The 25,728-nt window shown below is 42.2% G+C and overlaps 1 protein-coding gene across 3 annotated transcripts in view; it reads right to left on the bottom strand.

The window, feature by feature from the left end:
• EVA1A (eva-1 homolog A, regulator of programmed cell death) overlaps positions 1-25,728 on the bottom strand; it is a 201,926-nt gene that overhangs the window by 99,988 nt on the left and 76,210 nt on the right. For all 3 annotated transcript variants that reach the window (XM_088162487.1, XM_088162486.1, XM_014872954.2), the window contains exons 4-5: positions 18,646-18,798; positions 3,878-4,021 (exon numbers count right to left, since the gene is read on the bottom strand). In XM_088162487.1, coding sequence (XP_088018613.1) covers positions 3,878-4,021; positions 18,646-18,798 — 297 coding nt within the window. The remainder of the gene's footprint in view (positions 1-3,877; positions 4,022-18,645; positions 18,799-25,728) is intronic.

The raw sequence follows: 25,728 nt of genomic DNA, 5'->3' as shown, positions 1-25,728 counted from the left end.
TCCATAGGTCTTAAAATAAAGCACACACTTCAACGCTTCCTTGAGTCCAAGTGGCACTGTGTGGGTGAAAAAATTCCACAGGTTTTAATGTAGTGCTCAGTTAGGACTTCAGCATAGGCCAAAAAAACTAATCTAGCAAACTAGAGAGGAAAGAGATATAGAGAATTAAAGAAAGCCTTTGAAGTTAATAAGTGGACAATTAATAAAATATAAATATTGTGAGCACCGTAAGTTTTATCTGTAAGTACAAAACCACTATCAAGCTACTCAAAGATATTACAAAACAATACTTTTTATACCAAAGAAAGACAGAGACAAAGGAAGATGTTTGGACAAAGAGGAAGTGAGATGAGAAAGATTTCTACTAAGTCTTTATTGTATTATTTTTCTCAGTTGCATTAATGCTTTTTAATTTTCTTTACTTCTCAAAGACTTTCAGGGTATTTTAAAGAAAAGGCAGAACTAAAATTTTTATATCTGCCTCTATTACAGCTGCCACACTCAGAAATCAACTTCACCATGCCTTATGTGCTTCCCAGAATGAACTTGCCTTTTCCTTTTGAAAAAATAATTAATGCATTTATTAGTGCAGTAGTGGGACCCACATACTGGAAAATCCCACCTTCCACACCATTCCATTAGCTAAATATGGCTTTGGGCCAGATTTTTGTATTTCAGCTACTGCCAAGGTTCAGGTTTGGAATGTTTTTACATTGGAGGATTTTTCATCTGTTTCCTTGGCTGTGCTAATGGGACCCTAATGCACATAAGAGATTTCTATCACACCAGGCTGCTGGGTACATGTTTGCTTCAATCATCTCATACATACACATGAACTGGTGGCATTTCTCTCTCGGTTAAGTGATGCCAACAGACCTTGAACCCACAGTGCAAAGGGGTATCATTTGATATGGAGAACTGCTGAGTTGAGACACTCCCACTGGCTGGAGTAATTATGACCAATATTTTAAAAATATACGGCTGGGCAAAAAGTTAGATGACACCTTTATTTAAGAACAGATTCATCAGCAAAATTGTGTGTGTCTGGAAGGAATTCTCATGTCCTATAAAACATGGAAGCTAGAGGAATGAACCTTCAAGAAATATGGATATGGCTTAAAGAAAGAAAGCTCTTGCCTCATCCATTCACCTCCTGGAGATCTGGAATCAGGCCCAGGTCCTGCTGTCAGGCTAGAGAAGAGCAGTGTGGACATGATGACCTGAGAGACCTTGCAGACGTTCTCCTGCCAGGACTGGGAGATAAGACACCTCACCATCTCTTCACTATGCCACAAACATTACCAATCTATCACAAGGTCCATCTCAGCTGTGATTTCTGCTAACAGCTCATGAACTTTTAGTTAATATTACCTTTTGTCACCTCATAAATTACTTACTCGGCAGACTTTTTTTCATGAGTTGCTATCAGAAGAAGATATATTAGTCTCTTTCCAGTCCTTCCCATGCTTTATCACCAGAAGCAGAGCTCAGCTGCTCTGTCCCCATAGTTACTGAAGCTCCTCACAAAGTAAATGTCTGCATGAAGACTCTCCAACCCACAGCCACGGCCATCACAGTTCTTGCTCTCGCCACCTTTTCTGAAGCAGCACAGCAGGTCAGTAGCACTGGCCAAGGACACACAGCAGTTTTTCTCACAGGTAAGACCAGCGACACATGGCAGGACATCTCTGCCACAGTCTGGCAGGCAGGGAGTGACAGAGAGGAGCAGACTGACTGCACTGCCTGATTTCATAGAGTGATGGGGTCTCTTACTTGAAGCAGCAACAAAAAGGGTTGAAGTGACACTCAGAGAAACCCCTTTGTACACCCATCACATTTCCCAAGCTGTGCCAGGGTCACTGCACCTTTCACTGATCTCCAGAAAACAGTAGCAAGGGACAATGTGTTTCCAAGTGCAAGAGGTGGGAAACACAGTTATGTATTGAGATACAGGCAGTAGGGAAGTGCAGTCATGCTCATTTGTCCCAGCCTGTCCCCTTTCACTCCCACAGTTTTGGTGAAAGTAGGAGAGCCCTATACCAGGAGCCATGATGTGTACAGCTTTATGGAAACCTGAAACAAAGAGACAGACAGCAGGAGGTTTTCTACATTGGTATCATTGTCTGGGCCATAAGAATACCAAATTGTTTCATTTCATCATTTCTTCTAAAAGAATTCCAGGATTTAGTTCTGTCTGGCATAAGCACATGGAACTGGAATTTGATTTCTTGTTTATTTCATTTTCACATGTTGAAGGACTTTGCTATTTGAGGCGAGAAATATGTGTCTGTTGATCACAAAATCCAGTTCAGAGACATGTCTGAGATCATGGTTTTGAAAAGGAGCCATGGCCACCTTCAAAGGATGAGGCACATTTCACCCACAGAAAAGCAAAACATGCCATTTTGTGCTCTCAAGTGTGACTCATTTCCTGATGCAGTTAGGCTTGGACTAGAAAGTTAAGGTCAGATTAAGAGATCATTAGTGCCTTTTGTAGTTGACTTTGAGACCAGGATCACAATTCTAGAATAAGGCCATGGAGGCCTTTGAAGGAGAAATCCTCTTGGAAATACATCATGGAGCTCTGTTTGTTTTCCCTGGATTTTTGAGGGATGGAGCTTCTGTTTTTCCTCCTACATTGCCTTAGTTTCTGTCAAATCCCCATGAGGATAAGCTTCTCCCCAGTCTTTTTATGAGAAAAATGATATAAAAACATCACCTTCCTGACTAGAAAATTCACAGGGCTTTGCTAGGATAGCCTTGCTACTTCTTGCCACATCACTTCAAACAGAACCCAACCTTCCTGCCACTCCTGCCAAATGCAACAACAGCCAGACGAGCTGAGAGCCTGGTGCTCCTGCATCAGTGTCTCTGCTTCTCAGAGCTCTGCACATCCACCATGCTGCAGCCACTGCACAAAATGTTTTAGTGACTCCATCTCAAATGCTTTCTGTACACTCAGCATGCTGCAGTTACACGCAGAGAGAGACCCACAGACCCATTGTTGTCTGAGGGCACAGAGAGCTTCTCCTTTACCCCATGTCCCTCAGTCTGCTCAGCACATTGAGTACAACACCAACATTTGCACTTCCAGATGGATGCAGAAAGGAACAGAGAGAGAGAGACTGAGCTGATCCTAGCAACAACTATGTAAGCAAAACCCTGAAGGAAATATTTTCAAATATGTCAGCTACAAATGACCAAAATGTCATCACAGTAAGAAGACAGATGTTGTTTTTATACTACAGGGCTCAGACAGGAACAATTTTTCCTCTGTTGCAAAATAAGATGACTAGTCAGGTAAGAGCACAGTGTCTGCTCAATGCTATGACTTAAGCTCCCAGCTGAGAGCACCAACTGGGTTTTTGTTTTTTTGGGTTTTTTTTTCTTAATAACAGTATTTTGTTAGAAAAAATGTTGCAATGTTTACCTGAATATTTTGGGAGCGATTTTCTACTAACACAGTGGATGAGTATGGTTTGGAAATCACCTGATTCTATGGGACAAAATGAATTAAATACAGAATAAAGTAATAAGGATCCTACTGATAACCACAGCTTTGCTGCAGGATGCCAACATTCAGTGTGTAAATGTCCACTGAGCAGATTGACTTCACTGCCAGATTTTCCTGCCTTGAAGAAGCAGATGAATGGGTTAATAAATACCATTTCCACATTTTTTGCTTTTTCTAAAGAGCCAATGAGTACAAAAAGTGACAGAATTAAACTACTCTGGTGGTCCAAAGCTTTCCCTTGTTGACCAAATAAGAATCACCATGAGCCAACTGGAAGTTCAACAATTTTTTGCATCTTATTCTCCACACGCACTGTTCAACAAACATAGACCCCAGTAAGAGTTAGAGAATTTTGTAACTTACCACATGTGTAGATGACATTAAGATGCTTTTGGATGCCTGGGTAACAAGGATCTCCAAATTCATAGGTGCTGGCATATATGCTGCAGCTTCTTTTCCCGTGACAGCGCTTGATCATGAGCTGGAGAGCAGTAGCTGACTGACACTCTAAAAGGGAAAAACAATACCTACCTGTGAATATTTGTCCATTCACAACAGAAATTGCCTAAAAACAATTTACCAGTTGTAGACTGTGACAGCACATACAAGATTTCTATATTTAAAGATCTTTGTCTTTAAATGAGAAGGTGTATCTGACTCTAACACACCTCTAATAAATTGAAAGAACACTGAAGAATCAGAAACTCCCATACATCCATACAAAGAAGGCTGAGAATAAAAGATGTTTCATCTTTGTAACGACCACATGAGGTGTCTCAAATCTCCCTCTCTGGCCCCTGTGAAGACAAAGGTGATCAGTGTCTCTGTCTGCTCTTAGATGTTGTATTTCTAAATCGAATGAAAAGTACTATGAGGTGTAATAATTATAATATTATCATCTACCATATAAGTAGAAATATTGTTTTAATCACATTCATTCCATGTAAGTAGAAAATTTTTCGTATTAGAAATTTAGAATAGGGGAAGTTCCAAAAGTGTTTTCCCAAGTATTTTTCTCTACCAGGTGGTTTTGCCTGTTTTCTTACCTAGGATGAGAACAATTTGCACAGATAAAGTCTTGAGCTTTTAAGTGCAAGACTGACAGTTTGCTTTCACTGTCCAGCCAGCACCAAGCTCAGGGGGAAACGTGCAAGGAAACATTTCTTCAACATCAAATTGTTGCTAAAAGGAACAGGACAGCTATAGATAATGGAATACAAACCCTTTTTGATCACTAATTAGGAGGAAGGGAAAGGAAAAATGGACCTCAAAAGGTACTGAGTGCTAGAACCAGCATAGCAATAAAAGCCATGAGAGACACAGGAAACCCACAGAAAACCAAGCCTAGAGGGTAACATGTCTTTTTTCTCAAATCAAAGGCAGCATTTTATTTTGCATGCTGCAAATGACAAAAGAAGAAAGCTCCATGCGAACATTTTCATACTGAACGACCCAAACTTCCTTAGGGGATTTCTGATCCAATGAGTGTCAGAGGTTTCAGTGGAAACATCTGGCATGCAGCAATCCTGATTCATTGTCTTTTTGCAAATGTCCAGTTAGAGAAATTCAGCAAATCTAAATGCTACAGAGGATTTAATGGAGGGTGCCTATTCTTTTTATTTGTTATTGTTCTCACACAAAACTGAGACCATCCCACAGCTGTCTGCTTGGGGCCTTGCCCTGTGGCACAGGAGCATACTGTATCCATGGGAGTCTGGGGAATTACACATTGCTGGTCCTGTGAGAGGCACAACAAGGCTTTTGCATCCATCATCCTCAGAGATGGGCAGCCTTTGGGACATTCCTCATTTAGGAAAATGTATGCACTAACAAACTACAGACTCTGCTCTCCACCTTAACAGATTGAATTGACTCTTCAGGTACCAAAGCTGTAGATTCATCACACTGAAAATGCTTCTAGGAGTTTTATTTTTCATGTACCCTCACACATTGACAGCTTTTCTAGCCATCACTGGTCATGTCCTGGTATTGATGGTCTCCTTCCTCCCATGCAGTTCTGAGCAGGCCATGGTCTCCACCCAAACTGACTTTAGCAGTTGCATCTGTATCAGGAAACCAAAGGGGGTTAAATTATGTATACACCTTTATCCCCTTTGTTTAAGTGATACCCTGTACCTTAGAATTATTTTGCTAACTAGCATTACTCCAAACAGGTATCACAGCCTGAGATATAACAGGGCTAGTCCTAATAGTCAATTTGCAGAAGGCTCCCACTGTATCTTTGGGGCTTTGACCAGCCTGGCCTGGTGGCTGGTGTTCCTGCCCATGGTAGGGAGATTGGAACAAGATGATCTTTAAGGACCCTTCCAATTTAAACCATTCCAGAATTCTATGATCTTCTGGACTGCCTAGGAGAGTTATCTGGGCCAAGACAACCTGCCATGCTACAGTTTCTCAGTACAGATTTCCAGTACCTGTGCCCCTGATACTACTCAATTACCAGTACACATGTAACCCCAGATACCAAATTATTTGGGCACAGACCAGGCCACCATAGTCACAAGTACTCGTAGTGAAGTCCTCAACTCTCCAGCTGCCAGGCTGCTCCAGCTCAACCTGCACCAGCCAAAATGAGCAGAAGAGTAGAAGGAACTCTCTATGCTTCAATTACAGGAGAAAGTAGAGCATCAAGATTATAAAAGCCTCTTTTACATGGACTTTTTGCAAACCACAGGATGAAAAAATATATCCAGGGGGAAATATCGCCTGCTGGGACTGCGGCACATTAACCATCCCATCATTTAGCTGAAAGCAATATGTGGAGCTATCCACCCTAACCTCCTGCCCAAAGAACAGCCAGCTTTGATGTTACATCAGGTTGCTCAGGAATTCGTCCAAGCAAGTTTTGAAAATCTCCACAGAGAAATATTTCCCAAACTCCTTGAACACTTGATCCTGGGCTAAGCCCCTCTCCAGGTGAAGAATTTTTTCCTTGTATGTAATCAGGTTTTTATTGCTGCAACTCATGTTCATTGCTTTTGGTGTTCATCTGCTGTTTCCTTCTGTGCATTTCCAAAAAGAGTTTTCTGTTGAACCACCTATTCCTTAGTGAAAAACAGAAATAAGATCCCATCCAGAGCTTTCTCATCTGGAAACTGAACAACCCTGTGTCCCTCAGTATTCCCCCATATGCTGTATGCTCCAGACCCCTGGAGCTTCATTGGATTTGCTCCAGTTTTCCAACATCTCCCTTTACCTGGAGAACCCCAAACTGGACACTTCAGTGTTCTAGTTAAGCTGTAACAAGTGTCCTGCCCAATTTGGTACCACCTACAAACCCAGTCTCGGGTCATTATTGAAGATTTCAAGCAATCTCTGACTGCTTTTAAGTGGCTGCCAGAGTGACTTCAATATAGCACAGTGGAGATTTCTTGTAGTGCTCCATTTTTTTGGCTGCAAACAGTCACAACTTAGGCAAGTCTTACTGTTTTCCCTGACCTCCAGACCTTAATGAACACCAGAATCTGGTGAATGCAGGAGTGGCAAAAAGTCATCTGAGGTATCCATGTTACAAGATCCAGCTAAACTCTATTGACAACAACAGTCTCCCACATGGTAAATCCAAATACTTTTCTCATTTTCTCCATGGCAAGGTGTAGCCGTGGAAAGGGGTTTTAACCCTTTAAGTGCGGCAGAAAAAAAAATGTACAGCTACATGGTCATCTTTCATGATGGAAAAGAAAGAGACAAGTTTATTCAGGAACACACTTGGTTTTATAGCATGACTCACAATTCCAAGAGTAAAGAAAAGACAATCAGTTTAGAGAGAAGACACCCCATCCCCAGGGCCTGGTCACACACCACAACAGGGGTTCTATCTTTGTTATTAATTCCTTTTTATTTTGACCAAGATGTCACCTTGGGAGAAATTTTCCCTATCTTTCAGCTAGACCAGCTTATCGGCATGGAACAGAGCTGAGAAACTCCAGCTTGAAATATTTTTCAGACTGCAATTTTCCTGCTTTCTCAATATGTGTCCCTACAGTAAGGCCTGAGCCATTCTCTTGGAAACAGTCATATTTTTCTAGCCCTGAAAAAAAGAAATGGGATCTCGACACAAATTCTTACCAAGTGTTCACTTCAAAGACTTCTTTTTGCTCACTACAGGGAATTTTCCCTGGTTTTGCCTCCACACAATTTTGAAGCAAAAGTGCCTTGTACATTTCCCATGGAAGCCAGGGCAGCCTGCAGTGTTTTGAGGGAGGACTACACCAACACTGAAAATAACTTTGTCTCCCATCTTGGATTTCTTGGTCTGTCAACATGTTCATCCTCCACATACCACATTGAACTGGAAAATGTAAGAGCAGCAATCAAAACCTCCAAATGGGATCATCTTCCTTACACACTTCAAAAGGTTTCTGAGAAGGAGTTCATTTAGCTGGGTGCCAAAATGTCATATGCAAGCATCTTTACTCCCTCACTAATGAGCACTGAAGGTGTCAATACTACATCTGAGAGGTGGCTGAGTGATAGATGAGACTACAGTACCTTCATAAATCAGTCATCACCATGTCATTCAGAGCTCTAGAAGGGACAACATGATATTTTCTTTTACTCCCGTGTCTCAGGCTTTATAAAAATACTTATAACAACACTGAATTCACTCCTGTTGGATGTTATGAAGTGCACGTAGGTAATTTGATTTCCAAATGTAAATAAGTCCTTGGGAAGCTCATTGAAGTGAGAGCTCTAATTATATTAGTATCTCTTCAGAAGGTGACTCCAGGTCAGAAGTCTTCACCTCCAGGGGCCCATCCTCAGAGCTCAGAGAGGCAAGAAAACAGAGGGGTTTCATCCATAAATCATGCAGTTATCCTGCCAAAGAGATGCAGAGAAGCCAAGCCCAGCAATGTGGTGCAGCAGAGTTGGGCTGTGGCCAAATTCATTTTTCCAGGTCTTCAGAAGTGGGAGACTAGACATGGCACTTATTGTACCAGATGTCATGCTCGTTCAGGGCAACATTACAGTTGGACTAGATGATCTAAGAGATATTTTCCAACCTTAATGATTTTACATTCTATGATCTCCTTTTTTTCTGCTGGTTTGCTTGCTAAATGCAAATTCCAAATGTTTTACAAGATACCACCCTGGCACCAGTAACAAACAAGTGAGTCCATGTGTCAGAGATGTGGGAAGGATGCTCACAAATGCCAACACCATATCACTAAGTCTGAGGTAAGAACTGCAAAGCAGAGCCAGGCCCCTGCCGAGAACCTCTTAAAGCCCACAAAGCTCAAATCCCATGATACAGCAATAAAAACTGCTTTAAGACCTCACAGATGATAGAGAGCCCTCGTGGAGAGGTTGGGCCAGAGTTACCCTTGGCTTTCATTAGTCTTGGATTGCTTCAGTACACTGCCAGAGAGCACATACAAATCCTGGCTATGGTGAAACTTTCACATGTGAAAGTGTTTAAAGTGCTTTTCAAATATAGTATTTTCAGCTAAAGGTGGGGCTGTGGGGGAGTGGGATCAGCTCACTTTATTCTCTTTACCTCTGGCCCCACTTTCTAGAAGTTGCACATCCCTCTAGCCTTGCTGCTGGTGCAAGGTGAATTTCCTTTCCCAGGATCATTTCACAAAGGCAGACCACTGGCCAGCTGGATTTCACAACCCTTAGTCTAAGCCTTCAGTGGGCAATTCATCTTACCAGTTGCATTTAGTATGATATGAGTCCTTGATCTCCTCCATCAGCCCAGCCTCTGTCAGGGTAAAAACCCAAACCAGGAGGACAGAGCCACGATGGAGGATTTTACCAGCTGCAGCTTGCAGACTGTGTTGGCTTTAAGGCTGGAATTGGTCTCGGTGATGTAATGTCCATATCATCAAGCTCACCACAATGAATGGATTTTAGTCAGTCTAGGGCTGCTCCCCAGCATGACTATTTCTTTATTACCTCTTCCTGGTGAAAAAAAAAAAAATAATAAGCTGAAGCCAATGCCTATTAATCATATCCTTAATTTTGGTTACTCAGTGTTACTTGTTTTTCTCCAACAAGGGTGACACATCCAAATCTGAAATCCAAGCCATGCATTGCTGCTTTTGATTGCAAAATCTATCTGGGTTTGGAAAAATGTTTCCAAACTCTTTAATTTTTGCATTTTGGTAACTCTTAGATGCTCTGGTGGATATTGGAGCCTCTTCCAAGGCAGCAGCCATCACAGATGGATCCACAAACAGATTTAAACCCCGAGTTTTGAGAAGGGTGACAAATCCCACAGTGAAGTTGGGCATATTGCAGATGTTCATCTGTTCATCTATTTATCTGCTCATGATCAAACTCACCTGGCACAGCCATGCTGAACCTGCAAAGGTGGGTTCCAGATGGGACAGGCCGTCCAGAGCAAGCAGGACCACACACAGCTGGTCAGGTGAATATGTTACCATGCTGTGAAGCTGCCAGGTAGGAGTTGTCCACAGGCTGTCCATGGATCTGGAGAGGCAGCAGGACATGGAGCTCAACCCAATATTACCATGCATGCACTTTAAAAAGAAAGAAAAGTGGAGCCTGAGAAAAAACTCCACCCACTCATAAGAGGATGAGTCAGACTCTCTGAGTCCGTGAATTTTCAAGAAAAATGGGGCACTCGTTCTACTTTTTTCAGCCAAGAAAATACAAGACCTTGAGTTGTCAAAAGGACCAAATAGATTGGCCATAATTAAAGACTTCAGAAAGGGGATCACTGCCTAAAATAGTATTTCCAGTAGTACATATAAAGTGTTTAGGAACTGGAACAGAACTGGTGGTACCTGATCAAGAGACAGATTCTGTGAGATGCTTTGGCTCAGTGGCATTAGGAGCAGCCCCAAATCTCAAAATTAAACCATCAGCAGAACCCTAGCTTTCCTTGCTGTCTTTTGAGGAGCAGGTGAAAGGATCAACTTAAGATAAGTTTTCCCTTAAGGGAAGTAATTTATAAAGAATTGACAGCTTGAGGAGGACTCTCCTTCCAGGCAGAAGACAGGATTTTTCTCTAAAACAAGCAGCCTGATTTCCTGCTCAAGTACAAAAGAGGAAAAGTTACTTGCTGGGAGCTATGAATGCAAGAGGACAGAATGAAAGATGGAAGGTGTCAATTAACTAAGAGGAGGGAAATTTAGTTCCTGCAAAGAAAGCTGACAGATGTCTGAATCAGTGCTGTGGTTATCCACTTGCCTGCCAAAAGAGAAAGCAAATTTCAATGGAATGGCAGAAAGGACACAAGTAGGAAGTTACTCCAACCCTTCAGGTGAGACATCTGCCTAAATTCCTTCATGTTTTACCTAGGAGTGAGTGCCTCAACCTGAAAAAGAACCTCTGTCATAAGGAGGAGGGAAGGAAGCTCTCCTGGTTTGGGGCAGTTTCTCATATATTTTAAAGATATTCCTTTAGCTGTGGTTGATACAAATGTCAGCTCCTTCATACAGGGGCAGCTGCTAGAGGTGCCTAAGCCTCAGCTTCAGCCAAAATTAGCCATCCAGCCTGTGAAGGATGTCTTCATGGAGTCAATGAGTCAGTCTGCACTCTGTGCAGTAAATCAAACCCCAGGCACTTTCTACTTAGCCCATGCCCATTAAGTTTGATGTTCTCTTTAAAAGCCAGTGCAGAAGACTGTTAATAAAGATGGATTTTGTCCACTTTCTCTCTCATTTAGCAGCCTAGGGAGGTAATTTCTTTATCAGTGTAAGATTGTCACACGGTTTCAGTTGAGGGCAACTGAAATACACTGGATTTCTCTTCCCTGCTATGGCACACAAGCCTCAATAGAGGATAAAAGAAGTGAGTTGGGTCTAGATCCACACGACAAGAGGGAGAAAACCGAACTCCAAGCACTTAAGTATCCTTAAAACCAACTAGTGTGAAACCAGCCAATAGAAACCAAAGACTGCCCTTAAACAAAAAACGTACAGAAGCAGAAGTGTATTTACATACACAGAAGAAGCTCAGGAGCAGGAACCCTAAACAATTAAAAGGTGAAGTTCCCTGCTGGTATCTGTAAAATTATTAATGGTCAACATCACATTACTAATAGCAGCAAAGAATTTCACATTGATACAGCTGTATATAGAACATATGTCTTGCACAATGTCACTGAAAACAACTGGCTAGAAAGGAAATCTATATCCAAACATTAGAAGGATGTGCAGAAAAGGCCAGCTTTACATTTAAAAAGTATGTTTTACAGGAAGAGAGAGAAAAATTAACCATTCCACAGTTCATAAAACTTTGGAAACTTCAGCAGTAGGCCAGAAAAGAGAAAATTATCTTAAAAGAAACCAATCACATTTAGAGACTGCAAGTGAAGGATCAATTACAGGTTTAATTACAGATCCTACAGTTACATTTAGAAACAGTTGGTTTATTAATGTGAACTTAAATCATCTTATCACCCTTGTGTCTGGAACCAGAACTCACAAAAATATATGAGCCTCCTGTTTTGCAGGGACTGACTCTGAGTGTGCAAAACTCAGCAAATTAATAACATTTCTCGGGTTTGGGGGCTGAAGTGAGAATCCAAGGACAGCTTCAAACATGGCTCCAAGAAGCCTCAGAGAATAAAGAAGGTTTGGTGTGGCAAAGACAGTTACATTTTATTATTTAATTTGCAGCAGAGTGGATTGTGGGCTGTTTGGCATCACTCAGTAGAAGATAGGGATAGTGCTTTCAATGTGTCTACTCCTCTGTGAAGTCCTTGAGTTCATTTGTCTTCCTATTCATTACAACCCAAAAAAGTTTTTTCCAGAACGTGGGGATACTCAACAAGTGCCTAGACCTAGGCTGAAGCAAGATCTGAACTTCACAAGCTACAGGACTGGCCCATTTTCTGGAGAGATTACCCAGCTGACACAGCCTGCAAGTCACTTCTTGCCCTTGGTTCCTAAAATGAAGTATGGTGTGCCTGCAGACTCACAGGTTTCACCTTACCTTTGCTTCTCAGGCTCTCATTGTGGCAATTTTGCAACATTCTTGAGTGACATCTGAATTTGTTTAAGAGGAACTTTATCAGTTTTGAACAAGTAACACTGGTTTTCATTCAAAGCAACTCCAAGGAAACAAACTAAGATACTACACATTTAAATCTCTTAAACTTTGCCCTTTTATTGTTAGGACTGTATTTTGGGGCTGCTTTTAACTAATAGTTGGGTAATAGGCATCTTTTATAAGATCAGCCACTAAAGAAGTTGATATTACTGATACAGATACTCACTTAACTACTTCAAATATCATACCAATAGTATCACAGAGCCTGCTAGTGCTATTTAAATTACTAGTTTCAGAATTTTTCATTACAATCACTGCATGGGGTCATACTCTGCTGTAAACAGCATTTCAAAACTAACTTGAACCTTGTTTTAGAGAAAGATCTTGTCCAGACTCACATTTGAATGGACTTTTAAATTATTTTTTTAAATAGATATTGTGTGCAAGTAAAAATATTTCATATAAATAATTTTTAAGGCTCTGTGGATTAGCAATAGTTGGGGTTTTCTAGAAACAGCTGTAAAGTGATTTTAATTACCTCCTGGTGTTTTGAGACAAAAAGTGAAACACATAAAGTATCTAAAATTGAAGAACAACTTTCTGAAAGCAGGCTTTGTCCCACTTTAACTCAGCATTCTAAATGAGAACTGCATTTCAATTTAAATTTAATAAGGTATGATATGTGAATTAAACAGCAACTGATATGTATTTAGCCTTCAGATTTGGATACTTGTGGGTTTTATTGCATACAAACAGATTGGCCTCTAAAAACATGTTCTTAATCATGAGCTATACACATAATAAAGCAGTCTCTGCCTTGAATGTAAATGAAGTATACACAGAGTCACACCCACAGGAGGGGTGCTTTGGAAGCCTGGTGTGCTCTGTGGAGAGAAATGAAGGGTCTGACCCCCCCAACTGCTGCTCATCCCACAGACCCAGCACTGCAGCTGCTCCAGAGGCCAGACAGGGAAACCAGGAAGAAGCACGAGAGTCTTTCAGCCACTTGGATCTGCTGAGGATCAGCTGTGCTGCATGGCACTGTCTGAGCAGCACAGATGTCTGTGGATATCTCAACCCTTCCTGCAGACCCAGCCACCCTCTGCTTCCCCCATCAGTGCCAAGGGTTACTACTCCTCATTGGTCCAGCTCCACATTTTAGGGGCCCTTTATTTTTAAGCATTCGACTTAAGACTAAAATTACAGCACAACCTTGTCCTGGTGGAAACAGGATGAAAAATGGTAACCTAGATGGTGAAGTAGAAGAGAGCCAGAAATACACAGCTGGAAGGGCAGCAGTTTCTTAAAGCCAGCTCTTGTGCTGGCAGGAACGTGTACCCTGGAATAAAATGGATCTTTTACTGCATGTATTTCATATTCATTCACATGCTAGATCTGGTCACAGATAAACAAACTAGAAGGGTCCATTATTTATATGGTGTAATAAATATTTATATGAGGACTCTGCTTTAAATCTTATATACATCTGCATTAAGAGGGAGAAAGCAAAACAAACTGGGTTGGATCACCTTCTGTCACTGCATTAGAATGAAAAATGCCAGGGAATGAGCACCAAAAGCACGGGCTCATTTGCTGAACTCCTTCCTCTGCTCTTTCATTATCAGATCCCACGAGTCAGAGAGTGCCACTGACCATCTGAGTTTCCTCACGGCTTTGTAAACACATTCATTTTTCCCCTTTACAGAGGCACAGGAGACAACTTGTTTGTTAAGTGACAAGGACATTTCAGTCTCAGCAGAGTACTCAGCTTATCCACACCCCAGGACCCAGAGCGAGGCTGAGGAGCCAGGGTTCCCACGATCTTGAACCAACTCCAAAACCAAGCCCAGATTCCTTCTACCCAGGATGAGCAATTAAATTGCTTTGTATATATGATGGAGAAAGACAGGGTCCTTGAGAAGGAGTCCTGGATCCTATGTTAGAGGTCAGCTGAACACATCCATCTCACTCTCTGTGGTTCAAGGGGGGAGCTACTGTAAAGATGAATAATGTGAACAAGTCAGGTGTCCTGAATATAACCAAAGATATTGCTCCACTAAGCAATAAAAAGGGTAATCATTTCACATCCAAGATCTTCCTCTTCAATCTCCTAATTAGATCACTACCTTGCACTCAGATACATGTAGAAAAGGCCATTTTTTAAATTACTTCTCTTGGAATAAACAAGCCACTTGGACATGCAGGCAGAGGCAGCTGTAAACAGCAGGAAAAGGGGGCAAAGGGCTCACTTGGCTGAGGGATATTAATGGTTCATTGCTTGTAAATAGCCTTTTCCCCAGAGACCTCCCCATGCTCTGTGTATGCTCTCTGCACATGCTGGCAGCAAAGTGGAGGCTTTATTAAGAGAGTTACAAATAAGGTCAAATTCTTTTAGGAGCTTTTCAGAGTTCCCAAGGCATTTGAGGAGGGCTCCAGCTGTTTGCAGGGGTTTCCCATTACGGTCAGAGACAAGTTTCAGCATGTTTCCAGTTAAAAGAGGATCCTGACAGATTTTCACTTTAACATGACAGCAATAGGATGGAGCTCTCCACCATAACTTTCTCCTCACAGATGCAAAGCACATTCACAAAGACATTATAAAAAGAGAAAGCATGTGTCTGGCATGGCATGGCATGGCATGGCATGGCATGGCATGGCATGGCATGGCATGGCATGGCATGGCATGGCATGGCATGGCATGGCATGGCATGGCATGGCATGGCATGGCATGGCATGGCATGGCATGGCATGTGAAGGATGACTTGGGGATCTTTCATCACCCAAAAGCAGCACAGCAATAGCTGGGTTAAAAGGACTGCAACACCAGGATACCTCAGAAACCAGCTGAGCACCTAATGTAGCATCCAGGTAATTCCCTGTTAGTGGAATTCATCTCCTGAACACTTCTACAGGAGTACAAGGTCTTATTTTTCAAGGCAGAAACAACACAAAGTGAATTGGTTTACCTTACATATGTAATGCTCTATTAAGCCACCTCTCCTGCCCATCTCAGACCTCAGCTTTTTAAAAGCCTCACCTGTAGAAGCTGTATATTTCTAAATTCAATCCAAATGTGCATTTTGTCCACAGAAAGAAAAATTGAATCAAATTTTCTGAACTGTTTTTCATCAGGAGAGGAAGAAAAGATAATCTTCACCACTTTTGGGACAAGTATGACTTCTTCACTCACCAAGTAGCTCAGGCCATGTGGATATAAATAGTCACTGCGAACTTGTGCAGGGCCTACTTCCCAGAAAATACCCTTTGCCAAGGCTCAGACTTGACACAAATCATCAGTCCCATGAAATTCAAACAGAATAAATCTCCCATGTACAGAACATAGCTGGGTTCTGCCTTACAGGAACTGGATGTTGCTGCAAAGTCTGACTCATAGGGTCGTGTTTGTAAGATCAGCTTGTTGTGAATGTCTGGGATCAAAGGCTGCCACGGAGCAGCCCTCCCCACATTGCAGGGCTGTGGAAACGTGCAGGGAAATGTTCTCCAGCTAGCAGAAGCTTTGATTTATAAATTGTGATGTTCCCACCTGCTCCTGGAGGAACAGAGCTGCCTGCTGGGCTAGGCAGGACCATGAGAAGAGCAGTTTCTGAAGCAGGCTGGGGGACCCTGAGTGCTGCTCCCACAGACACTCGTGGCAGCTGGGAGCACACCCTGCTCTTGTCACTGCTGTAATGGAGACAGGAGTGGGAGGTTTGCAGGGTGCCATGGGCATGCACAGTGTGAATGTGCTTTTTGCTGATTTGGTTTGGAGGAGGATCCTACACCATTCTCACCTGTGGGGCCAAGAGAACAACTCACCTTCCCATTCCTGCAGCACTGGAGCTCTGCCCCACGGGGTCAGCTCACACAGGCAGATGAAGAGAAGGCTGTGACTGCCTCATGCCAAGGGGATCAGTGAGCTGTAGCTGAAGAAACCTGAACAACCACTCCCAAACATGAGTGGGATTTAAGGGCTGGAGCATGGTGAATGGCAATGACCAACTGCTCACCCCCAGTTTTCTTTTAGTTAAGCTCACTCCCACACCCACAATTCGCTCAGGATTTCATCATGCAAGGAAACATCAACAGTTCTAGTTTGTCTTTCACCCTACACACACAGTGCCCAAATGGCTGGGAAGGCCTGGGAAGTCACTGCTCCATGGTGAGCTCCTCACATCTCCCCAGCTCTGCAGGGCATGCAGCCAGCAGATTCCAAGGGTGTTCCAGACACCCTTCCCACCCTCCCTTTCTTATGCAGGCAGGACACACCAACTGCCACAGCACTCCAGGAGAACCAAACTGACTTAAGATACTTGAGATCCTAGCAATTCCAAACGTGGTTATTTACTCCTGTAAGAAAACTCAGTCACTTTTAGCATCGGTTCACAGCTTAAAACCTTGAGCTGGATTGTATTGTAAAGTTTCCACAGCATTCCCACCCCTGAAACGGGATTACACTGAGCCTGCTCATGTAAGTAGTTTAATTTAAGAGGTGACACTTGAGGAAGGCCCTGCCTCATCCCAGCAGCAGACTGTGTGCTGCACTCTAGGATCTGACACTTCATTTACTTGGGCAAACATCCCAATTTGTAGAGCTTACAAGGCCAGTTTGAGAACAGCAGGTCATGGAGGTGCTGGAGATCCTATGGCACGTGCAGCCCTGCTGTCAGACCCCACTGCTTGTTCTCTCTGTTTCTGCCTCCTGTCCCATTTTCTGGTCCCACATACCCTGCTCTCAGCCAGTACAAGTTTCATGATTTTGCAGCTGGGCAAAGAAGAGTAAAACTTTACCCTTTGTGACTTCACATAGAGTTTTGCTTCATGCTGACATTGAAGAGTGGGTCCCTGTGCTGGTGCCTTGTCACTGGCAAGTGCCTGTTCCTGCTCTCTCAGCAAGGACAATGGAGTGGGGTGCTCAGGTCTGCTCCAGAAACCCATCCTGTTTCACTGACTTGCCAAGTTCTCACCCAGCAGTCCAACCACCACAGCAACCAGTGCACAGACCCAGCCCATCCCAAACACCACACCAAAGAGGTCCAGGCTAACCTGCCACAAACATCTGTTTTGGCTTCTGCTACCTGGTAATTGAGGGGCTACAGGAGCACATCGAGGAACACTGGTCACCTCAGGAGACTCTGCACAACTCAGCTGTGCTACAAATGCTCCGATTTGCACAGCTACAGAAGTAAGACATTCACCATGCTGCACAAATAACCTGACTGGCCTCATTCTTTTGGGTTTCTACTGACACCCAGCATCTGAGTATCACATTTCCAAGCACTCACTTGACATGCTTCCATTTGAATAGCATTTAACTCCTTAAAGGCACTGGATCAGCAGCTGTGAAGCCAAAGATCCTCAGGTACAGCTGAACAGATCCCAGCACAGGTGATAGCACCAAATCAAGATTCCCTGTGCCTTTTCCTCTCTGGAGGCAATTCCTTTGGGAAACCATTTAATTCCCTCTCAGCTCTGCAGAGAAGAATTATGACAAATGCTAAGCACAGGATTTTGTACTGTGGCTGTTGTTTTTGCTGTCATAGCCTAAAATGTTCAAAGTCATTTCATATCAGCTCAAAAACAGACAGTTCCAGTGAATGTTTTTCAATTATTTATCTTTAACTCATGACTGTAAGAGACTCTGATAGTCTGAGAGTAAAGAAAATACTTGAAGGTACTGTAAGCCAACCGTAACATGATGAAACTTAACAACTTGCTTTTTGAATTTACTCCCTTGCTTTAACTTCAGTAAAAGTTTACCAGTAATGCAATGTCAAGGCTTCAGTAGCTGCAGATGGTACATGACATCCTCAGATATTATGCTCCTTCATCTTACAAACAGAGGCTCAGTGGAGGAACCGCCATGAAGACAGAAAATTGAACGAGAAATTCAAGCACCTTCAATCATTTAATCAGATGAATCTGTGAAAAACCTGTGGCCGAGGAACTCAGCTAGAACATAAGGCTGCCCCTCAGTTTGGTGCTCATGCTGAAGCTCACCACTGGTTGACAAGGTACCACACATCAGGAGCACCACCATGGCAGGTTGCATGTCCCAGTCCTGCTTTTCTGACCAGGATCTGTGCCAGCTCTGCTGTGATAACAGTAAATGAAATCACCCTGCCCACATCAGCCATTCCCCTGCTTACCAATCATGGGCATCCCTAGGTTTTGGTATGGGCACTCCAGGCTGCCTCCTTGTGTCCTCCCAAAGATGGCAGAGTAAATGGCTATCACCATGCTCTTCTTACAGCTCAGCCTCAGCTTGTCATCTTCACAGGCTACTTTACTCTTGTATTCATCTGGAAGCAAACAAACACTTAATTACTCAGCTGATACAGAGGTAGGCTCCCAGAAGGGCAGGACCCTCTCACTTCCCCATGGGGTGAGCTCAGCAGAGGCAGCAGCAATTCTGGGCCCATGAGTGCACCTCAGCTCCCAGCACAACCCCAGCCTTAGCACAACCCCAGCCTTAGCACTCCATTTGCCACAGGAGCACCGATCTCTCCCATTACACATTCCCTCTGTGGTATTATCAACACATTTAATGAACCCAGCACGTTATTTTAACCCAGCTCTGTTAAATAGCCTGTAATTTCATTTTGCAGACAGATAAGTGAGGAGGTATGGCATTGGAGTGTTTTCTACACAGTACTATGGCAAGGGAAGGTAAAAGCCCATCTTTAGGAACCTATCTCATCCATGAAGCAGCCCTTGATGTTCCAGGCATTTATTCCATATCACAGCAGCTCAAATGTAAACATAATCATGCTCCATGGCTATTTTTTCACAGCAGTTCTTCCATAGCAGATCCAATAGAAGTTATACTAAATTTAGTAATTATGGAAGCTGCTCCTGCTGGAACAAACCCAGATATGCAGAAGCTTGTCCCCAGATTCTTCTTGAAATGAGCACTCTTGCTCTTGTAAAGCTGGTACACACAGAACAATCACTCAGTTTACATCTCTCAGGGCGACTGGATGGTCATTTCATAAGAAATCACGTGTCATTCCCTTCTCTTTACCATTATTATTTGGATTATGGGAACCTCTAGAGGTCCCAACCTAGAATAGGCCCTTCTCAAGTATGCCTGCCAACACACCACAGAAAACACAAACAGTTTTGAAAAGCTGAGTTTTTACAGCAAGACATTTACACGTGTGAAAAAAAGACACTAAGAAAATGGAAGTGGCATAAAGAGACTAAAAAAAACTGAAGTGGCATGTCTATGGACACCCCAGACAACTCAGGGAATAGCCAGGAACATAACCTCAACCTCCTCGGCCTCTGGACAGTCACCTTCCACTTCCTTATGTTTTTTACCATTTGAAATGTAGCCACAACAGCATCCAGACTGCTAGGTGGGAAGGGTTTGTGACCCATGGTTAAATCCCAAGCATGATTGGTCATTTCCTCTTGAATGCCTCTACTTGTACCAGGTCAAAGTGGTGCCATAGGGCACATGAGCACCATCCAGTGCCTGGGGCTGCCCCTGGCCCTGTGTCACTTACTGGCATAGACATGATTTTTGTCCTTCTCTTACACAGTTCTCTAATATCTCTCACACACACATAAGTATTAACTTATAAACTACTGTGTATACATAAGTCTTAGACCATGGCATTCAGCACTTACTATGAGATTTTTTACTGCATTGTAACTCTATGCTCAAGAATCATTTTTCCTTATTAGAGATTGAGGGTGATCTTTCCAAGCTGAATAATAGAAGAATTTAGGTTGGAGGACTTCTCAGAAGATCATCTGGTTTAATCCATGTTCAAAGAAGGGCTAACTTCTACCTTAGATTAGATTTTTTTAGAAGAAACTGCATGGAGAAAACATGTACTATACCAAAACAGGGGCATGCTGATTCAAAATAAACATCTGAGAACAAAATGACTCTTCATGCTCAACTTGGAATTTCCTACTTGAAGCCAAAAAATAGCCTCTTCAAAATAGCCAATTACCTGGTGACGAGAGCATCAACTGTAATGTGAAAACCCTGGTTCAAACCTTCAGTCCAGTTGAGAAGTTTAACCTCGGATCCTATTCCAGTACACCATTTTCCTTCACACTCTGCAGCCTTTCTATAAAAATCTCTAAATATTTCTAGTTTTTATCCCGCTGCAGAGAAACTTGCAAACCTCTAAAATATTTAGTGACTGTGAAAACACTTTCTGATCCACCTCTCTAGATGAAGACACAATTAAGGCCTCACTCTTTCATGGGAGAGTCTGTGCAAAGAGCAGACATCCCTCAGCAGTAGCTACAGGGATAAACCCACAACCACTGAGTGTACAAAACCGTGGCTGGACTCAGAAATAGAAGCTCTTTGCACTTTTAGAGTAAGTAAAGAGAGAGGAACCTCATATACCTGTGAAGCCTCAATGGACTTGATCGTGTCAGGTTAATTCTTGGACTTGATGATTTTAGAGGGCTTTTCTAATCCAAATAGTTCTATTATTCTATGACCATTTTATCTATGTAGGTATTTCATACACATCACCATGAAAGCATCTGAAAGATACACTGAACACATCAAGGGTTTTCATCTTCACCTATAATTGTCTCCCATAGAAATTTTGTTTCTTCTGTGAGGGAAATTAAATCAAAGCTTTAACCTGCCTACACAGTAGAAAACTCAACAGAGTATAATAAAACTTTATCCACTTAACAGAATTTACTTTTTCCCCAGGGAAAAAAACACGGATTCAAGCTAAAAGCACAAAGACAAAAACTCTCCAATAGGACAAGCAATACCTAATTTCTGCTAAATCACAGTCACAGAAAAGAATACACTTGGCTGAAGTGGTTGAAATATGAAATAGGTGATTAAGTTTAGAAAAAGAATAATTTTGAAGTCTCTAATGAGAGGGTCCACTGTGAATGCCTCATTTCTTACAGGCACAACTCAATTTCCTCTTTCAATTTGGTTATTATTAGCTACATCTCCCAATTAACAAGTATAACTGCTTAACCACACATCCTATGATCTCATTTAAGATCCCTAGGATATTTATTAAATTCTGCTGACCATTCAAATTCAAGGCTTGTCATTTGGAAACTTGTATGGGATTTAATCACAGAGCATATTGCATTGAGCACAGGGATGGACGGATATCCTCACCTTTGCTGAAGATCAGTCCAGCAGCCATGAGACAATCAACAACTGGCTCCAGTTCCTAAAGGGGCTACAAGAGAGCTGGAGAGGGACTTTTCACAAGGACATGTAGTGAAAGGATAAAGGGCAATGGTCTTAAGCTGGAGGAAGGCAAGTTTACGTTGGATGTTAGGAAGAAATTATTTACTAAGAGGGCAGTGAGGGACTGTAACGGAGAAGCTGTGCCAGCCCCATCCCTGGAAGTGCTCAAGGCCAGGGTGGAGAGGGCTGTGAGCAGCCTGGGACAGTGGAAGGTGTCCCTGACCATAGCAAGTGAGTCAGAACGAGATGGTCTTTAAAATCCTTTCCAACCCAAACTGTTCTATGATTCCATGATCCTATGAACAACAAAACACTGCCTCTCACAGTTCTTACCCTCATAGCCACTCTGGGAAGTCACATTCAGGGCTTATGGGGAAAGCTGCCTGATGGAAAGCTCAAGAAACTAGGCGAGGAGGTGAACCTTGGAAACAAAGGCAGCTTGTGGGTGATGTGTTCCTGGCACACTGCAGTGTGGAGTAAGAGGGTTGTGCCACCTGAAACAGGTGTCACCTCACAGTCACTGAATTCTGCCCCAGGAAACACCTCCTGGAGCTGCCAGTACTCAAGGCTCTGGCTGAGTCCAAACTGGCTAGAGCTGGGCAGGCACAGAGAAAGAAAGGAAAACAGAAAGGATGAGATGCACAGTAGTACTTCAGTATCCCAAAAGGTTCACTTAAGCTTGACCATTGGAAAACAGGGAGTCTCAGGGTTTCTGGGCAACCTGATAGAAATCTGCATAGGCAGATAGAAAATGATGCTATGGAAAACACAAGTCCCTGAAATTATTTTGTACTTCATAGCATTGTCACCTCCATTTTAGCCAGAATGAACCCATGCCAGACAATCACAGCTTCCAGGCACTGGATGACAGTAGGGACTGCAATTGATATTAAAAAAATACAGAGCTAAGCATCATCCATATATTTACTGGTACTTCACCCCATTATAGCATTACATAAATATTGAAAGGAAGCGGGGCAGCGTAAGTGACATAAGAGAGCTGGGACTGGGAACAAAATTGCATTTTTCACTCTCTCAAGCAGAACTGGCCTCCTACAATCACTCACAATCTGGTCCTAAGCCTGCTCTAACTGTTACAGTCTGGATATAATTCAGGCCAAATGCAAACATTTGTATTAGTGGGTTTCATGTTTCACCCTGAAAAATTAAACACGCTTAAATGGCCTCGGAAAGGTGGCAGTGATATTCAGCAAATGGCTTACTCCACTCTAATCCTCCATGCAGTCATTTGTAGGGCAACAGAGATTTACCATGATTAAGATATTTGCTAAGGATAATATCCCTTTTATTACTGCCTGGTTTCAGAGACACTGGCTTAAACTCAGCAGAGAGAACTCAAGGAGGGAACAGCTGCAGGCTTTTCTAGACACGTTTTTAAAGGTCATTATATGACACAATTGTAACTTAGCTCGGACAATTACAAGAAAACAATCATAAATGTTTCTAATAGATAAATGGTCTCTCTCAAACAGTAAAGTCAATAAGAAGACCTTTAGTAATTATTGGATGTGTGCAAAAATATTAACCTGTATGACCAATAGTAATTACATCTATCCAGTATCTTAAGAACATTTTCACTTACGGCTCACAAGAATTTTCTGAATGATCATGAATTGGAAGCTCAAAACTAAATGTCAATTGCCTCAATCTCTGCGAGACATATAAGCTCCTAAAGAGATTTTGCTTCTAACAAAATTATTAAATGTATTAATGCCAGAGGTTCACCTTGCCTAAAATGATATTGTTGAAGAGAACTTGTGGAAAATATTATGAAATTTGCTAATCAAAGTATTCATCCTTCACTTAATCAGTGCATAATAGCTGACCCTATTTCCCAGATCAAAGAGCTGGAAATACATGTAAAGAGAAAACTGTTTTCTTCACAAAATCCTAAAGGATTTATATCTTAGAATTGAGGATCTGAGCAAAGAAAGTGAATTTGTAGGAAACAGAGACACTTCTGCCCAACTCCTTATCAGGTCAGGAACATTTCCCATAGAAGGCTTTCTAATCTGGGTTATAATTGTTAAATTAACATGACTGCCCCAAGATGTCACTTCAGAACTAAACTTTAACCCAATTTTTGCCTTGCTCACATTCATCCCAGCTTTATATGTTATATGTTCTTCTTCATGCCACCTAAAACAAAGAACATTTCTTGCCTTGAAACTCATAACTCTTCATTATATCCACCCACTCCACCATCACCTAATTCCCTTCAGCTGATAAATGACTATATTTAATTCATGAGAGTTGATTTGTGCTGGTCTGTGAAGAAGGGCATAGGGAGAGCTCTCTTCCCCCCTCAGCCACTGTCTCCACAAGAACTGTGTTAATGGTGAGTACACTCAATGCTTCACATCACTCTTCCCACCAACAGCCTTGCTGCACCTGTCAGACAGGGACTGATTGCAAAGTGGAGCAGCTGAGATGCACAAGTGGAATATACAACATTTAGCCACCAGTTAAAATTCAACAAACTTTTACAGACACTGGAAGCCATCCCCAAATAATAAAGATGGTGATAAGGCATGTGGTGAGATTTTGGTGATTTCAGCACATGTCTAGGCATACTTACATTGTAAATATTGGCAAAAGCCACCACATAGCAAATTTTTTGTGTCAGGCTAAAGAGACAAGCCAAAGTAAGGGTTAACCATGGAAATTTCAACTTTTTACTGTGGATGTTGTCACTCCAGACCACAATTCACTGAGTCATTAAAGACAGAAAGCACCTCTGGAGAATGATTGAGCCAACCCCCATGTTCAGACCAGAGTCAACTAGAGCAGCAGGTGGCTGAGGGCCATATCCATTCAAGTTTTTAACACCTGCAAGGATTGAGACTTCACAAATTCCTTGTGCAAGTTGTTCCAGCAATCCTGTTAGTCATGTGAGAGATGAGTATAGTGAGTACCTGTTTCCATCTCTTCTGTGGGAACTGGGAAAATGAGTTTCAAAGACAGGAAATCTATTAACCACTAGGACAGACCCCTCTAAGCAGCATCCTTGAATAAGAGTGCTGTGCACAGAACTGCCCATGAACAGCTCATCTTGGAGGTATCCATCCAGTACCCTTCCTAGAAACCTGTGATCCCTGTTTTTATATTTTCTTTTTCTCCACAATCAGCTAATTTCCAGGAACTTCTGTAGAATATAGAGAATATTTTTAGGGTTAAGTAGAACTAAGTCCCTCCCAAAATTAAAATAAGAGAGTGCATCTCAAAGCAGTGAGAGCAAAAGTCCCTTGGACAGCATTCACTGCTACTACACTCTGTGGAGAAGACAATTGTATTAAAGAGTATTTTCTAGTCAATGCACCACTTTAAAGCTTTTCCCCGTACTTCTATTCCTATGTTATATATTTACTTATTTTTCATATCAAGCAAGCATTTATTATTTCAGTATTTTATCCTCTTTTGCACTTTGAAAGATATAAGCAGTTTCTGGCCTTCAAGACCCTGAATGTAAATCATAGATTCATCAATTCCTAAAATGGTTTGGATTGGAAGGGACCTTAAAGATCATCCCATTCCAACCCCCTGTCATGTTCAGGGACACCTTCCACTATCCCAAGCTGCTCACAGCCTCATCCAACCAAGCCTTGAACATTTCCAGGAATGGGTCAGCCACAGCTTCTCTGGGCAACCTGTGCCAGTGTCTCAACACATCCAGCGTGAAGGATTTCTTCCTAATATCCAATCTGAATCTATCCTCCTTTAAAGAGTAGATTTAGATTAGATATGTGGCTTAAAGCCATTCCCCCTCATCCTATCAGGGGACAAGATAACAAAGATCAGAAGCTTTTCACCATGACAAAAGCCTACTATTTAGAGCAGTTCGCATTTCTATGGCTCCTTTCTTTTCTGCTTTCTTCTAATTTTGCTTATGACATGCACTTCATATTCTGAGTTCCAGAGCTTCTTCCTAATCCATGTGAACCTGCTACTAATGAGCACTTTCTGTTCATATCAGGATTTGAATAAATCCATATCAATCCAGTCAGCATTT

This window comes from Sturnus vulgaris, chromosome 3 (assembly GCF_052056855.1).
Source record: "Sturnus vulgaris isolate bStuVul1 chromosome 3, bStuVul1.hap1, whole genome shotgun sequence".
In the NCBI taxonomy this organism is placed as follows: domain Eukaryota; kingdom Metazoa; phylum Chordata; class Aves; order Passeriformes; family Sturnidae; genus Sturnus; species Sturnus vulgaris.
The sequence above is the reverse complement of the archived record's forward strand: the minus strand, read 5'-3'. Positions and strand labels throughout refer to the sequence as shown.